At 47.2% G+C, this 17,881-nt stretch overlaps 1 protein-coding gene across 1 annotated transcript in view; it reads right to left on the bottom strand.

Annotated features, from left to right (window-relative positions):
• Positions 1 to 17,881, bottom strand: part of FMN2 (formin 2) — a 428,360-nt gene that overhangs the window by 45,282 nt on the left and 365,197 nt on the right. The window contains exon 15 of the mRNA XM_063917606.1: positions 483 to 534. Coding sequence (XP_063773676.1) covers positions 483 to 534 — 52 coding nt within the window. The remainder of the gene's footprint in view (positions 1 to 482; positions 535 to 17,881) is intronic.

Raw genomic sequence — 17,881 nt, 5'->3', positions numbered from 1 at the left:
ACAGCATTAATATTTTGGATAGCCTTTCCGGTTCAGTTGCTTCAAGTGTCCAGAAATATATAATGCACAATGCCACTGGGTCCCTATCTCATTAATATGACTCCCAGATGGTCTCCATTGCTTTTCCGACACTGTTGGCGGATTCAAACCGTTTATTTTTTTTTAAAGCAATCAGATAAAACACATCACATATACACCCGGAGGGCCTGCCTGTACCATGGTCGGCTGTGGCAAAACGAGTACAGTGTCCGCCCACAATGCATGTACTCCCGGTTTCGATACCCAGTGCGGCGCGCAATTATTTTATTTTAATGTATTTATTATTTTTTAATATAATAAAGTTATTTGGTGTGTTGCTACAGGACACACCACACAGGACCCTAAATAGTGCGCTATGAGCAACAATGTATGAGGATACATCTGTAATTTACTTTGTAAAATATACACTCATTCTTACTTATAGATATATATATTTCACATACCGTAAATGGACCTCAGTCAGAAATGTTTCTGTATTTTCGTGTTCAATTTTAGCTGCAAAAATTAAATTGGAAAGTTTCAATATTTTCAGGATATAAAAGTAAATGTAGGAGAAAAAAAAAAGGATGTAATTCTAGATTAAGTGATACTAACTCAATCAGTATGTAGTACAGGTCACTGTGGAACGTATGTATCAAGCCCATTTTCACTTTAATCGTGTGGAAACTGCAGTTTTTGTATGATTTCAAGAATCAGGGCTAATACAGGAGATATCACATAAAGGGGGATATTCAATTGTTTGAAAAGTCAGTTGGGTGTCTGTTTTTTCCTATCTAATAGACAGGGAAAAACAGACATCCAACCAACTTTTCAAACATTTGAATTCCCCCCATTGACTTTGCAGCAGACCGCAGTCTCTTAATCTAAATGGGAACTGCAGTCTGATTGTCCATGGTGAATTTCTCATTAGGCACATAAGGCACATACCTAGGGGCAGCACTTGCTGGGGGGCGGCACTTGCATGCTTGTGTTGGTACCTTCAGTCTAAAACTTTACCAGTAACTGCAAAATATTTCCACTGTACTGTACCATGGGGGTCATTCTGAGTTGATCGCTAGCTGCCGTTGTTCACTGCGTATCGATCAGTGAAAAAATGGCTAATCTGCGCATGCACCGCAATGCGCACGCGTGTCGTACGGGTACAAAGTCCTTTGTGGTTTTGCACTGGTTCTAGTGACGATTCCAATCACAAAGCCGAACGCAAGGAGATTGACAAGAAGTGGGAGTGTCTGGGTGGCAACTGACCTTTTTCTGGGAGTGTTTGGAAAAACGCAGGCATGGCCGGGCATTTGCTGGGCCGGTATCTGAAGTCATTAACGTGTCACTCGTCGCAGCAATCATCGCACAGAATAAGTAACTACAGGGCTGGTCTTGTTTTGCACAAAATGTGTTTGGTGCCGCGCGGCTGCACAGGCGTTTGCACTTCTGCAAATTAGTGATGAGCGAGGTTCGGTTTTACTCGGTTTTACTCGGTTCTCAAAACGGCATCTTATTGGCTATCCAAAACACGTGACATCCGTGAGCCAATAAGATGCTGTTTTGAGAACCGAGTAAAACCGAGTAAAACCGAGTAAAACCGAATCCGCTCATCACTACTGCAAATACACTCCCCCGTGGGCAGCAACTATGTGTTTGCACAGCTGCTAAAAGTAGCTAGCGAGCAATCAACTCGGAATGACCCCCCATATGCCCATATGCTATCTTGAATGGAGTGTTAGGGCCTAATTCAGACCTGACCAGTAGGCTGCGTTTTCGTACAGTGGGCGATCAGGTTTAAACTGTGCATAAGCAATGTGCAGGTGCATCGCACGGGTACAAACCTCAGCGATGGGTTTGTGCGAAGGATTCATTCACACGTGTGTTCGCAAGGAGATTGACAGGAAGAAGCAGTTTGTGGGTGTCAATTGACCGTTTTCTGGGAATGTTTTGAAAAAATGCAGGCGTGTCCATGTATTTGCAGGGAGGGTTCCCGACGTCAATTCCGATCCCGGACAGGCTGAAGTTATCATAGCGTCTGAGTAAGTCCTGGGATACTCAGAGACTGCACAAGATCTGTTCGTACAGCTCTGCTACACATGCGTTCGCACACTTGCAAAGCGAAAATACACTCTCCTATGGGCGGCGACTATGCGAACGCAGGTCTGAAAAAAAAACTTAGCAAGCGATCAGGTCTGAATTAGGCCCTTAGTGTGTAGGACATGCACATACTGAACCTGTAAGCTGTCCTACTTAGGAAATATGTATACATAGTTTAAAAAAAACAACCAAATGTCATAGTTAATGGCTTTTTTATAATTCTATTAAAATGTCTATAATCAAATGAGGGCTTAACAACAATCAATGAAAATAACAAAATTCAGCAAGAGGGGGTGGCCATTACTGTTGTGCCTAGGGGCGCACTCACCCCTAAATCCGCCCCTGCTGACTATATGTACCAAGCTCCGAATAGTATAGACTTTGGCCCCATAGCTCAATGGCTACATAGGTTAATGCAATCATTAAGCACTTTTAGCCTATTCTCACAGTCTCCATCCTTCTCCTAAGAGTACTTACAAAGATGATCTTTTCTCTTATGTCCTAAGGGATACTGGGAATCCAATTAGTACCATGGGGTATAGATGGGTCCTCTTGGAGCCATGGGCACTATAGAAGTTTGATTATGTGTGCTGGCAACTCCCTTTATGCCCCTCCAACCAGACTCAGTTTAGAAAATGTGCCCGGAGGAGCCGGTCATGTCTCTGGAAGCTCCTGAAGAGTTTTCTACATTTATTTTGAAAGTTTGTTATTTTCAGGCAGGACTTAATGGCACCAGCCAGCCTGCTTCATGGGACTTAGGGGGGAAAACGTCCCAACCCCACTAAGGGTTAATGGTCCTGTTCCCCACTGACCGGACGCGAGCTCCTGAGGGAAGTATTCGCCCCACCATGGCGAGCGTACATTCCCGCAGCACGCCACCACCCCTAACAGAGCCAAAAGAATGAAGAGTGGTAAGTACTAAGCCGGCGTCCCGGTAAGCAGGTTGCCGCTCATTTTGGCGGCATGAGAGTACAGAGATGGCTTCTACATGGGGCGGACTGAGTCTCCTGACTAAGTACACTCTAGTGTACACAGTACCCAGACTGGCACTACAGCCATAAACGGGGAATGTCTCCATTTTATGCAAACAGACACATAAAGTCAGTATAAAGAAGAGTGGGAAGACCGCGCACCATTGAAGGGGCGGGGATTCATTATGAGCGGATCCAGCGTCTCACAAGTGCCATTTTCCCTACTGCGGCTGACACAGACGCTGACTGACAGGGATGCGCAGCTCCTCCGGAAAGCCTCCAGTTTACCTCAGCGGTACCAAGGGGTTATAGCATGGGGGAGCGGTTTACTAGTATACTAATTCCCTAATATAGGTACTTTGGGGGTCATTCCAAGTTGATCGTAGCTGTGCTAAATTTAGCACAGCTACAATCAGGCACTTAGAGATGCGGGGCTAGTCCGCCCTAATATAGGTACTTTGGGGGTCATTCCGAGTTGATCGTAGCTGTGCTAAATTTAGCACAGCTACAATCAGGCACTTAGCGCAGGGCTAGTCCGCCCTGCATGTCAGTGCCGGCCCCCCCGCAGAAATACAAAAGCATCGCACAGCGGCAATGCTTTTGCATCTCAGGAGTTATTCCCGGCCAGCGCAGCTCCTGCAGCTGGCCGGGAGAACCTCCACACTGCCCCGGGTCGCAGCTGCTGCATGTAATGTCACGCAGCCGCCACGGCCAGCCCCCCCCCCCCCCCCAACGGTCCGGCCATACCTGCGTTGGTCGGAACGCGCCCCCCTAAATGGCATGCGCTGTTCCGTCCAGATCGCTGCGCTGTGATAAACTGCAGCGAGCGATCGGTCGGAATGACCCCCTTAGTCTGCGACCTGGCTAAGCTTCGCAATAGAGATAAGGGCGCCGTGTGCTGGTTCCGTACTCGCTCTGTGTCTCTCTGGAAGGGCTATTTGTGGGTTAATTGTGCTTTTAACCTTTTCCTGTGTGTGTGTCAGGCAAAGAGTGTGTTTTATGTAAGGTACAGTGTTCCTTTTCTCCAGGGGGTTCACTAGTGTGTACTTAGTGTAGTATCCCTTCCCAGGCTAGTGGGGCATGGCTGGATTCCATTAGGGGAATGATTTCCACCATTTCTACAAAATTATCTCGTAATGAGAAAGAGACGCAATACTGGCTGAGTTTATGAAAAAGCACATGGGGCAGATGTATTAAGGCTGGAGAAGGCATAAAGAAGTGATAAAGCGGTGACAAGTGCAAGGTGATAATGCACCAGCCAATCAGCTCCTAACTGTACATTTACATATTGGAGCTGACTGGTGCGTTATCACCTTGCACTGGCTGGTGCGTTATCACCTTGCACTTATCACCGCTTTATAATTTCTTTATCCCTTCTCCAGGCTTATTACATCTGTCCCTCAGTACCCAGACCAGTGTTTCAGTCCTCTACCAGTTGTCCGCAAAAACATACTTTGGTCCATATCCTGCATTCTGACTCTGATAATGAAGGGTCAGAAATGGAGGAAGGTGAGCTGAACATAGAGGTAGGGAAGGGTACTCTGTCACATTGTGTAGAGGTTCTCATAGATGCTATCAGAGAAATTCTAAATATCCCTGATAAGGTGACAGAGGAGAGTGAGGAATCATACTTTAATATTAAGAAAAAATCCTCAGCCACTTTTCCTGTGTCAAAGGAACTAAATACCCTGTTTGAAGAACCGTGGGTTATTCCAGTAAGAAATGTCAAATTACTATGCGGTTGTTATCTTTTCCTTTTCCTCCTGAGGATAGGAAAGAATGGGAAAATCCACCGATGGTGGATGCGTCAGTCTCCAGGCTCTCACGAAAAATTGTATTACCTGTCCCTGGTACAGCCTCCCTAAAAGATGCAGCTGATCGCAAGATTGAGACTACACTCAAATCTTTGTATACTTATGCTGAGGTAGCCCAGAGACACACTATAGCATGTGGCTGGATTACCAGAGCCATTGCTAAATGGTCAGGTAATTTAATTGAGGGGTTAGACACCTTACCTCAAGAGGAAATTGTTTTGCTTCTGCAACATATACAAGACTCTGCTAACTTTATGGTGGAAATCATAAAAGAAACAGGTTTTCTTAATGCACACACTACAGCTGTGGCAGTGTCGGCACGCAGAGGATTATGGCTACGTCAGTGGACTACTGATGCGGACTCCTAGAAAGGAGTGAAAGGCCTGCCTTTCATAGGAGAGGCCTTATTTGGAGATGAACTCGACAAATGGATCTCCTGAACTACTATTGGTAAGTCCACATACCTACCTTCTGCAGCTCCGCCAGTTAGGAAGGCCTACTCAGGACCCAATCTACAGTCCTTTCGAACTGCCATGTTTAGGGGCAAGGCCAGAGATTCTTCTACCACCTCAAGGGCTGCTAGAGGTAAACCACGCAAACCAGTGACTGCTGCTTACAGGAACAGGGCTCAGGCTCTGCTTCCTCAAAACCTTCCACATGACTGTGGACCGCGATGCCTGGAAGACAGGAGGGTGAGAGTCCGGCTAAAATTCTTCAGTCACATCTGGACAGGATCGCACCAGGAACCCTAGGTCATAGATCTTATATCCCAGGGCTACAGACTGGAGTTCCAGGAGCTCCCACCTCACAGGATTTTTCAAATAAGGATTACCAGTTTTTCAAGAAGTAAGAGTAACTTTACACAACGCCATTCAAAAACTGTTACAGACCCAGGTCATTGTTTCAGTTCCACCTCATCTACAAAACAAGGGTTACTATTCCAGCTTGTTTGTAGTACCAAAACCGGACGGTTCGGTAAGACCGATTCTGAACCTCAAGTCATTGAACCCATACTTACGAGTGTTCACATTCAAGATGAAGTCTCTGAGAGCGGTAATCTCAGGTCAGGAGGAGGGGGAATTGATAGCATCTCTGGATGTCAAGGATGCGTAACTTCACATTCCGATCTGGCCACCTCATCAGGCTTGTCTATGGTTTGCACTGCAGGACTGTGACTACCAGTTTCAGACCCTGTCATTTGATCTCTGCATGGTACAGAGAGTGTTCACCAAAGTGATGGCAGAGATGATGATGTTGCTCTGCAGACAGGGAGTGAACACAGTTCCGTACATGGACGATCTTCTGATAAAGGCACTGTCCGCGGAACAGCTGTTGGAGAACATTGCCCTCTCAACCAGACTACTCCTGGATCATGGGTGGATTCTGAACATACCAAAATCTCACCTAGAACCAACGCAGAGGCTCTCTCCTGGGAATGATACTGGACACAGAGTCTCAGAAAGTGTTCCTTCCCTTGGAAAAGACAATGGTAATCCAGTCGATGGTTCGGGCCCTCTTGATGCGGACCCGAATCTCAGTGCATCTCTGCATACGCCTTCTGGGGAAAATGGTGGCTTCTGACGAAGCAATTCAGTACGGAAGGTTTCATGCGCGGCCCTTCCCCCTATGTTTTCAGAATTATGTGAAATATATTCACCTCTATTTCCTAGTGGGGAGTGCTACCCAAAGCTTATTTTCAACGACATAAACATACAAGGACAGAAGTCTTAGTATGCACTTGGAATCTCACAATAATAAAATTACAATAACTTATTTAATCAATTGCTTAAAAATATTTTTCTGTTCAGCCTAAGTGAAATATTAATAATATAGAAAGAGTGAAAAGTAAGAAAATGGTGTACTAAAATCAAATTAAATTTATAAGACAGACTGCTAGGTACTCATTCAGAAATATTTCTTCCTATTAGGACATTATAGTCCCCGCTGAAAAGTCTACCTTTTCTTAAAGTGATATATATTGTCTTTATACTGGTCTTTTTCCTACAGGAATTGTATATCTCTAGCATATGTTCAAATCTTTATGATACATCCTCATCATTCTCTTTATTCATGCTATAATAAACATAGTGTAGAATGTATCTCTTCTAATAAATGTATCATTGATTTTGACAAGTGAAATGTCCAATTGTGTCTGTATTATTTATTGGTAGTTACAGCTCTATTCTCCTAGTTCTTTTGTGTAGGAGTGTAAAGAATTGATGGTCTCAAAATGTTTGTGGAATATGTGGGGTTTTCAAGAAGGTATTGTGACAATACTTTGCATCATTTATACCATATTAGTGTCCAGCAGATCCGCTTATGGCACCATGTCCTATGGGATGTGATACGTCATTTTGTTTTATATTCCTCCCATTAATATTCCCACAGAAAGATAAAATGTGGGGTATTGTTCCAGGTCAAGGGACCTACATGCAGTAGCGGTAGATGCCCTGACAACTCCGTGGGTTTACCAGCTGATGTACGTGTTTCCTCCCATTCCTCTGATCCCAAGAATTCTAAAAATAATAATAAGGGAAAAGGTTTAAGCAATCTTCATTGCTCCAGATTGGCCACGAAGGGCCTGGTATGTGGATCTTCTCGAGATGCTGATCGAAGATCCGTGGCCTTTGCCTCTTCGAGAGGATCTTCTGCAGCAGGGCCCATTCGTCTTTCAAGACTTACCACGGCTACGTTTAACGGCATGGAAGTTGAACGGTTGATTCTAGCCAGGAGAGGGATTCCTGACAAGGTCATCCCGACTATGATCCAGGACAGAAAGGGGTTAACATCTAAACATTACCATCGTATCTGGAAGAAATATATGTCTCTTGGTGTGAGAGCAGACAATATTCTACGGTGGAATTTCATCTGGGACGTGTCCTGCTTTTTCTGCATTAAAGTTCAGATTTCGGCTTTGTCTATTTTCTTTCAGAAACAATTGGCTTCTTTCCCAGAGGTCCAGACGTTCTTGAAAGGTGTTTTGCACTTACAACCTCCCTTTGTGCCTCCTATGGCACCTTGAGATCTCAATTTGGTACTGCAGTACCTTCAATCGGAATGGTTTGAACCGTTGCAGGAGGTAGACGTAAAGTACCTTACGTGGAAGACCATCACACTGTTGACCTTGGCTTCAGCAAGACGTGTGTTAGAGTTGGGGGCGTTGCCTTACAAGAGCCCCTACTTAATTTTTCATGAGGACAGAGCTGAACTCGGGACTCGTCAGCAATTTCTTCCTAAGGTGGTGTCCACGTTTTACATCAACCAACCTATTGTGGTTCCGGTTGTTACGGACACCTCTGCTACTTCAAAGTCTTTGGATGTTGTAAGGGCTTTGAAGGTCTATGTCAGAGGTTCTCAAACTTGGTCCTCATGGGCCCACACAGTGCATGTTTTGCAGGTAACCCAGCAGGTGCACAGGTGTATTAATTACTCACTGACATTTTAAAAGGTCCACAGGTGGAGCTAATTATTTCACTTGTGATTCTGTGAGGAGACCTGCAAAACATGCACTGTGTGGGCCCCCGAGGACCGAGTTTGAGAACCTCTGGTCTATGTGAAGAGAACAGCTCGTCATAGGAAATCGGACTCGCTGTTTGTTCTTTATGATCCCAATAAGATTGGGTGTCCTGCTTCAAAGAAGTCTATTGCAAGCTGGATTAGGCTCACTATCCAGCATGCTTATTCCACGGCAGGTTTACTGATTCTGTAGAGAGTGTGTGTAATATACATACATACATACATACATACATACATACATTGCTCAAAAAAATAAACACTTAAACAACACAATGTAACTCCAAGTCAATCTCACTTCTGTGAAATCAAGCTGTCCACTTAGGAAACACTGATTGACAATCAATTTCACATGCTGTTGTGCAAATGGAATAGACAACAGGTGGAAATTATAGGCAATTAGCAAGACACCCCCAATAAAGGAGTTGTTCTGCAGGTGGTGACCACAGACCACTTCTCAGCTCCTATGCTTTCTGGCTGATGTTTTGGTCACTTTTGAAAGCTGGCAGTGCTTTCACTCTAGTGGTAGCATGAGACGGAGTCTACAACCCACACAAGTGGCTCAGGTAGTGCAGCTCATCCAGGATTGCACATCAATGCGAGCTGTGGCAAGAAGGTTTGCTGTGTCTGTCAGCGTAGTGTCCAGAGCATGGAGGCACTACCAGGAGACAGGCCAGTATATCAGGAGACGTGGAGGAGGCCAACAAACCAGCAGCAGGACCACTACCTCCGCCTTTGAGCAAGGAGGAACAGGAGGAGCACTGCCAGAGCCCTGCAAAATGACCTCCAGCAAGCCACAAATGTGCATGTGTCTACTCAAACGATCAGAAACAGACTCCATGAGGGTGGTATGAGGGCCCGACGTCCACAGGCGGGGGTTGTGCTTACAGCCCAACACCGTGCAGTACGTTTGGCATTTGCCAGAGAACACCAAGATTGGCAAATTCACCACTGGCACCCTGTGCTCTTCACAGATGAAAGCAGGTTCTCACTGAGCACATGTGACAGACGTGACAGAGTCTGGAGACGCCAAGGAGAATGTTCTGCTGCCTGCAACATCCTTTAGCATGACCGGTTTGGCAGTGGGTCAGTAATGGTGTGGGGTGGAATTTCTTTGGGGGGGCCGCACAGCCCTCCATGTGCTCGCCAGAGGTAGCCTGACTGCCATTAGGTACCGAGATGAGATCCTCAGACCCCTTGTGAGACCATATGCTGGTGCGGTTGGCCCTGGGTTCCTCCTAATGCAAGACAATGCTAGACCTCATGTGGCTGGAGTGTGTCAGCAGTTCCTGCAAGACGAAGGCATTGATGCTATGGACTGGCCCGCCCGTTCCCCAGACCTGAATCCAATGAAGCACATCTGGGACATCATGTCTCGCTCCATCCACCAAAGCCACGTTGCACCACAGACTGTCCAGGAGTTGGCGGATGCTTTAGTCCAGGTCTGGGAGGAGATCCCTCAGGAGACCATCCGCCACCTCATCAGGAGCATGCCCAGGCATTGTAGGGAGGTCATACAGGCACGTGGAGGCCACACACACTACTGAGCCTCATTTTGACTTGTTTTAAAGGACATTACATCAAAGTTGGATCAGCCTGTAGTGTGTTTTTCCACTTTAATTTTGAGTGTGACTCCAAATCCAGACCTCCATGGGTTAATAAATTTGATTTCCATTGATAATTTTTGTGTGATTTTGTTGTCAGCACATTCACCTATGTAAAGAACAAAGTATTTAATAAGAATATTTCATTCATTCAGATCTAGGATGTGTTATTTTAGTGTTCCCTTTATTTTTTTTAATATATATATATATATATATATATATAAATTTGCTGCACTATATGAGAAACTGTTAGTAAATAATAAGAATTTACTTACCGATAATTCTATTTCTCATAGTCCGTAGTGGATGCTGGGGACTCCGTAAGGACCATGGGGAATAGCGGCTCCGCAGGAGACTGGGCACAAAGTAAAAAGCTTTAGGACTACCTGGTGTGCACTGGCCCCTCCCCTTATGACCCTCCTCCAAGCCTCAGTTAGGATACTGTGCCCGGACGAGCGTACACAATAAGGAAGGATTTTGAATCCCGGGTAAGACTCAAACCAGCCACACCAATCACACCGTACAACTTGTGATCTGAACCCAGTTAACAGCATGATAACAAAGGAGCCTCTGAAAAGATGGCTCACAACAATAATAACCCGATTTTTGTAACAATAACTATGTACAAGTATTGCAGACAATCCGCACTTGGGATGGGCGTCCAGCATCCACTACGGACTATGAGAAATAGAATTATCGGTAAGTAAATTCTTATTTTCTCTAACGTCCTAAGTGGATGCTGGGGACTCCGTAAGGACCATGGGGATTATACCAAAGCTCCCAAACGGGCGGGAGAGTGCGGATGACTCTGCAGCACCGAATGAGAGAACTCCAGGTCCTCCTCAGCCAGGGTATCAAATTTGTAGAATTTAGCAAACGTGTTTGCCCCTGACCAAGTAGCTGCTCGGCAAAGTTGTAAAGCCGAGACCCCTCGGGCAGCCGCCCAAGATGAGCCCACTTTCCGTGTGGAATGGGCTTTTACAGATTTTGGCTGTGGCAGGCCTGCCACAGAATGTGCAAGCTGAATTGTACTACAAATCCAACGAGCAATCGTCTGCTTAGAAGCAGGAGCACCCAGCTTGTTGGGTGCATACAGGATAACCAGCGAGTCAGATTTTCTGACTCCAGCCGTCCTGGAAACATATATTTTCAGGGCCCTGACTACGTCTAGCAACTTGGAATCCTCCAAGTCCCTAGTAGCCGCAGGCACCACAATAGGCTGGTTTAAGTGAAATGCTGAAACCACCTTAGGAAGAAATTGAGGCAGAGTCCTCAATTCTGCCCTATCCGTATGAAAAATTAGGTAAGGGCTTTTATAGGATAAAGCCGCCAATTCTGATACACGCCTGGCTGAAGCCAGGGCTAACATCATTACCACTTTCCATGTGAGATATTTTAAGTCCACAGTGGTGAGTGGTTCAAACCAATGTGATTTTAGGAATCCCAAAACTACTTTCCTTCAGGATCCGGCGTTCAACCGCCATGCCGTCAAACGCAGCCGCGGTAAGTCTTGAAACAGACATGGTCCCTGCTGGAGCAGGTCCTTTCTTAGAGGTAGAGGCCACGGGTCTTCCGTGAGCATCTCTTGAAGTTCCGGGTACCAAGTCCTTCTTGGCCAATCCGGAGCCACGAGTATAGTCTTTACTCCTCTCCTTCTTATGATTCTCAATACTTTGGGTATGAGAGGCAGAGGAGGGAACACATACACTGATCGGTACACCCACGGTGTTACCAGAGCGTCCACAGCTATTGCCTGAGGGTCCCTTGACCTGGCGCAATATCTGTCCAGTTTTTTGTTGAGGCGGGACGCCATCATGTCCACCTTTGGTTTTTCCCAACGGTTCACAATCATGTGGAAGACTTCTGGGTGAAGTCCCCACTCCCCCGGGTGGAGATCGTGTCTGCTGAGGAAGTCTGCTTCCCAGTTGTCCACTCCCGGAATGAACACTGCTGACAGTGCTATCACATGATTTTCCGCCCAGCGAAGAATCCTTGCAACTTCCGTCATTGCCCTCCTGCTTCTTGTGCCGCCCTGTCTGTTTACGTGGGCGACTGCCGTGATGTTGTCCGACTGGATCAACACCGACTGACCCTGAAGCAGAGGCCTTGCCTGACTTAGGGCATTGTAAATGGCCCTTAGTTCCAGGATATTTATGTGAAGTGACGTTTCCATGCTTGACCACAAGCCCTGGAAATTTCTTCCCTGTGTGACTGCTCCCCAGCCTCTCAGGCTGGCATCCGTGATCACCAGGACCCAATCCTGAATGCCGAATCTGCGGCCCTCTAGGAGATGAGCACTCTGTAACCACCACAGGAGAGACACCCTTGTCCTTGGAGACAGGGTTATCCGCTGATGCATTTGAAGATGCGATCCGGACCATTTGTCCAGCAGATCCCACTGAAAAGTTCTTGCGTGGAATCTGCCGAATGGAATCGCTTCGTAAGAAGCCACCATCTTTCCCAGGACCTTTGTGCATTGATGCACTGACACCTGGCCTGGTCTTAGGAGGTTCCTGACTAGGTCGGATAACTCCCTGGTTTTCTCCTCCGGGAGAAACACCTTTTTCTGTACTGTGTCCAGAATCATCCCTAGGAACAGCAGACGTGTCGTCGGAATCAGCTGCGATTTTGGAATACTTAGAATCCAACCGTGCTGTCGTAGTACTATTTGAGATAGTGCTACTCCGACCTCTAACTGTTCTCTGGACCTTGCCCTTATCAGGAGATCGTCCAAGTAAGGGATAATTAAGACGCCTTTTCTTCGAAGAAGAATCATCATTTCGGCCATTACCTTGGTAAAGACCCGGGGTGCCGTGGACAATCCAAACGGCAGCGTCTGAAACTGATAATGACAGTTCTGTACCACAAACCTGAGGTACCCTTGGTGAGAAGCGCAAATTGGGACATGGAGGTAAGCATCCTTGATGTCCAGAGACACCATATAGTCCCCTTCTTCCAGGTTCGCTATCACTGCTCTGAGTGACTCCATCTTGAACTTGAACCTTCTTATGTAAGTGTTCAAGGATTTCAGATTTAAAATGGGTCTCACCGAGCCGTCCGGCTTCGGTACCACAAACAGCGTGGAATAATACCCCTTTCCCTGTTGTAGGAGGGGTACCTTGATTATCACCTGCTGGGAATACAGCTTGTGAATGGCTTCCAATATCGCCTCCCTGTCGGGGGGAGACGTTGGTAAAGCAGACTTCAGGAACCGGCGAGGGGGAGACGTCTCGAATTCCAATTTGTACCCCTGAGATACTACCTGCAGGATCCAGGGGTCCACTTGCGAGTGAGCCCACTGCGCGCTGAAAATCTTGAGACGGGCCCCCACCGTGCCTGAGTCCGCTTGTAAGGCCCCAGCGTCATGCTGAGGACTTGGCAGAAGCGGGGGAGGGCTTCTGTTCGTGGGAAGAGGCTGTCTGCTGCAGTCTTTTTCCCCTTCCTCTGCCCCGGGGCAGATATGAGTGGCCTTTTGCCCGCTTGCCCTTATGGGGACGAAAGGACTGAGCCTGAAAAGACGGTATCTTTTTCTGCTGCGAGGTGACTTGGGGTAGAAAGGTGGATTTCCCGGCCGTTGCCGTGGTCACCAAGTCCGATAGACCGACCCCAAATAACTCCTCCCCTTTATACGGCAATACTTCCATATGCCGTTTGGAATCCGCATCCCCTGACCACTGTCGCGTCCATAATCCTCTTCTGGCAGAAATGGACATCGCACTTACTCTTGATGCCAGAGTGCAAATATCCCTCTGTGCATCTCGCATATATAGAAACGCATCTTTTAAACGCTCTATAGTCAATAATATATTGTCCCTGTCCAGGGTATCAATATTTTCAGTCAGGGAATCCGACCAAGCCACCCCAGCACTGCACATCCAGGCTGAGGCGATTGCTGGTCGCAGTATAATACCAGTATGTGTGTATATACTTTTTAGGACATTTTCCAGCTTCCGATCAGCTGGTTCCTTGAGGGCGGCCGTAACAGGAGACGGTAACGCCACTTGTTTTGATAAGCGTGTGAGCGCCTTATCCACCCTAGGGTGTGTTTCCCAGCGCGCCCTAACCTCTGGCGGGAAAGGGTATAATGCCAATAATTTTTTAGAAATTAGCAGTTTTTTATCGGGGGAAACCCACGCTTCATCACACACCTCATTTAATTCATCTGATTCAGGAAAAACTACGGGTAGTTTTTTCACACCCAACATAATACCCTTTTTTGTGGTACTTGTAGTATCAGAAATGTTCAAAACCTCCTTCATTGCCGTGATCATGTAATGTGTAGCCCTACTGGAAAATACGTTTGTTTCTTCACCGTCGACACTGGAGTCAGTGTCCGTGTCTGTGTCTGTATCGACCTGATGTAACGGGCGCTTTAGAGCCCCTGACGGTGTTTGAGACGCCTGTATTAACTGATTATCCGGCTGTCTCATGTCGTCAACAGACTTTTGTAAAGTGCTGACACTATCACGTAATTCTTTCCATAAGATCATCCAGTCAGGTGTCGACTCCCTAGAGGGTGACATCACTAACACAGGCAATTGCTCCGCCTCCACACCATTTTTCTCCTCATACATGTCGACACAACGTACCAACACACCGCACGCACACAGGGAATGCTCTGATAGAGGACAGGACCCCACTAGCCCTTTGGGGAGACAGAGGGAGAGTTTGCCAGCACACACCAGAGCGCTATATATATACAGGGATAACCTTATATAAGTGTTTTTCCCTAATATAGCTGCTGTATATCTTTATATGCCAATTTTATGCCCCCCCTCTCTTGTTTTACCCTGTTTCTGTAGTGCAGGACTGCAGGGGAGAGTCAGGGAGCCTTCCTCCAACGGAGCTGTGAAGAAAAAATGGCGCCAGTGTGCTGAGGAGATAGGCTCCGCCCCCTTTTCGGCGGCCTTTCTCCCGCTTTTTTATTGTAATTTAGGCAGGGGTTAAATACATCCATATAGCCCAGGAGCTATATGTGATGTATTTTTAGCCAAAAAAATAAGAATTTACTTACCGATAATTCTATTTCTCATAGTCCGTAGTGGATGCTGGGGACTCCGAAAGGACCATGGGGAATAGCGGCTCCGCAGGAGACTGGGCACAAAGTAAAAGCTTTAGGACTAGCTGGTGTGCACTGGCTCCTCCCCCCATGACCCTCCTCCAAGCCTCAGTTAGGATACTGTGCCCGGACGAGCGTACACAATAAGGAAGGATTTTGAATCCCGGGTAAGACTCATTACCAGCCACACCAATCACACCGTACAACTTGTGATCTGAACCCAGTTAACAGCATGATAACAGAAGGAGCCTCTGAAAAGATGGCTCACAACAACAATAACCCGATTTTTGTAACAATAACTATGTACAAGTAATGCAGACAATCCGCACTTGGGATGGGCGCCCAGCATCCACTACGGACTATGAGAAATAGAATTATCGGTAAGTAAATTCTTATTTTCTCTAACGTCCTAGTGGATGCTGGGGACTCCGAAAGGACCATGGGGATTATACCAAAGCTCCCAAACGGGCGGGAGAGTGCGGATGACTCTGCAGCACCGAATGAGAGAACTCCAGGTCCTCCTCAGCCAGGGTATCAAATTTGTAGAATTTAGCAAACGTGTTTGCCCCTGACAAAGTAGCTGCTCGGCAAAGTTGTAAAGCCGAGACCCCTCGGGCAGCCGCCCAAGATGAGCCCACTTTCCGTGTGGAATGGGCTTTTACAGATTTTGGCTGTGGCAGGCCTGCCACAGAATGTGCAAGCTGAATTGTACTGCAAATCCAACGAGCAATCGTCTGCTTAGAAGCAGGAGCACCCAGCTTGTTGGGTGCATACAGGATAAACAGCGAGTCAGATTTTCTGACTCCAGCCGTCCTGGAAACATATATTTTCAGGGCCCTGACTACGTCCAGCAACTTGGAATCCTCCAAGTCCCTAGTAGCCGCAGGCACCACAATAGGTTGGTTTAAGTGAAATGCTGAAAACACCTTAGGGAGAAATTGAGGACGAGTCCTCAATTCCGCCCTGTCCGAATGGAAAATCAGATAAGGGCTTTTACAGGATAAAGCCGCCAATTCTGACACGCGCCTGGCCCAGGCCAGGGCCAACAGCATGACCACTTTCCATGTGAGATATTTTAACTCCACAGATTTAAGTGGTTCAAACCAATGTGACTTTTGGAATCCCAAAAAAAAACTACATTGAGATCCCAAGTGCCACTGGAGGCACAAAAGGAGGCTGTATATGCAGTACCCCTTTTACAAACGTCTGAACTTCAGGGACTGAAGCTAGTTCTTTTTGGAAGAAAATTGACAGGGCCGAAATTTGAACCTTAATGGACCCCAATTTCAGGCCCATAGACACTCCTGTTTGCAGGAAATGTAGGAATCGACCCAGTCGAATTTCCACCGTCGGGCCTTACTGGCCTCGCACCACGCAACATATTTTCGCCAATTGCGGTGATAATGTTTTTGCGGTTACATCCTTCCTGGCTTTGATCAGGATAGGGATGACTTCATCCGGAATGCCCTTTTTCCTTCAGGATCCGGCGTTCAACCGCCATGCCGTCAAATGCAGCCGCGGTAAGTCTTGGAACAGACAGGGTCCTTGCTGGAGCAGGTCCCTTCTTAGAGGTAGAGGCCACGTATCCTCCGTGAGCATCTCTTGAAGTTCCGGTTACCAAGTCCTTCTTGGCCAATCCGGAGCCACGAATATAGTGCTTACTCCTCACCATCTTATCAATCTCAGTACCTTGGGTATGAGAGGCAGAGGAGGAAACACATACCCTGACTGGTACACCCACGGTGTTACCAGAGCGTCTACAGCTATTGCCTGAGGGTCCCTGGACCTGGCGCAATACCTGTCGAGTTTTTCCCAACGGTTTATAATCCTGTGGAAGACTTCTGGGTGAAGTCCCCACTCTCCCCGGGTGGAGGTCGTGCTGAGGAAGTCTGCTTCCCAGTTGTCCACTCCCGGAATGAATACTGCTGACAGTGCTATCCCATGATTTTCCGCCCAGCGAAGAATCCTTGCAGCTTCTGTCATTGCCCTTCTGCTTCTTGTGCCACCCTGTCTGTTTACGTGGGTGACTGCCGTGATGTTGTCCGACTGGATCAACACCGGCTGTCCTTGAAGCAAAGGTCTTGCTAAGCTTAGAGCATTGTAAATGTCCCTTAGCTTCAGGATATTTATGTGAAGTGATGTCTCCAGGCTTGACCATAACTCCTGGATATTCCTTCCCTGTGTGACTGCTCCCCAGCCTCGCAGGCTGGCATCCGTGGTTACCAGGACCCAGTCCTGAATGCCGAATCTGCGGCCCTCTAGAAGATGAGCACTCTGCAACCACCACAGGAGGGACACCCTTGTCCTTGGTGACAGGGTTATCCGCTGATGCATCTGAAGATGCGACCCGGACCATTTGTCCAGCAGGTCCCACTGGAAAGTTCTTGCGTGGAATCTGCCAAATGGGATTGCTTCGTAGGAAGCCCCCATTTTACCCAGAACCCTTGTGCATTGATGCACTGAGACTTGGCTCGGTTTGAGGAGGTTCCTGACTAGCTCGGATAACTCCCTGGCTTTCTCCTCCGGGAGAAACACCTTTTTCTGGACTGTGTCCAGGATCATCCCTAGGAACAGAAGACACGTCGACGGAACCAGCTGCGATTTTGGAATATTGAGAATCCAATCGTGCTGCCGCAACACTATCTGAGATAGTGCTACACCGACCTCCAACTGTTCCCTGGATCTTACCCTTATCAGGGAATCGTCCAAGTAAGGGATAACTAAAATTCCCTTCCTTCGAAGGAACATCATCATTTCGGCCATTACCTTGGTAAAGACCCGGGGTGCCGTGGACCATCCCTACGG

This window comes from Pseudophryne corroboree, chromosome 4 (assembly GCF_028390025.1).
Source record: "Pseudophryne corroboree isolate aPseCor3 chromosome 4, aPseCor3.hap2, whole genome shotgun sequence".
Classification (NCBI taxonomy): domain Eukaryota; kingdom Metazoa; phylum Chordata; class Amphibia; order Anura; family Myobatrachidae; genus Pseudophryne; species Pseudophryne corroboree.
Note: the sequence above shows the minus strand (reverse complement) of the source record. Positions and strands in the feature narration are given on the sequence as shown.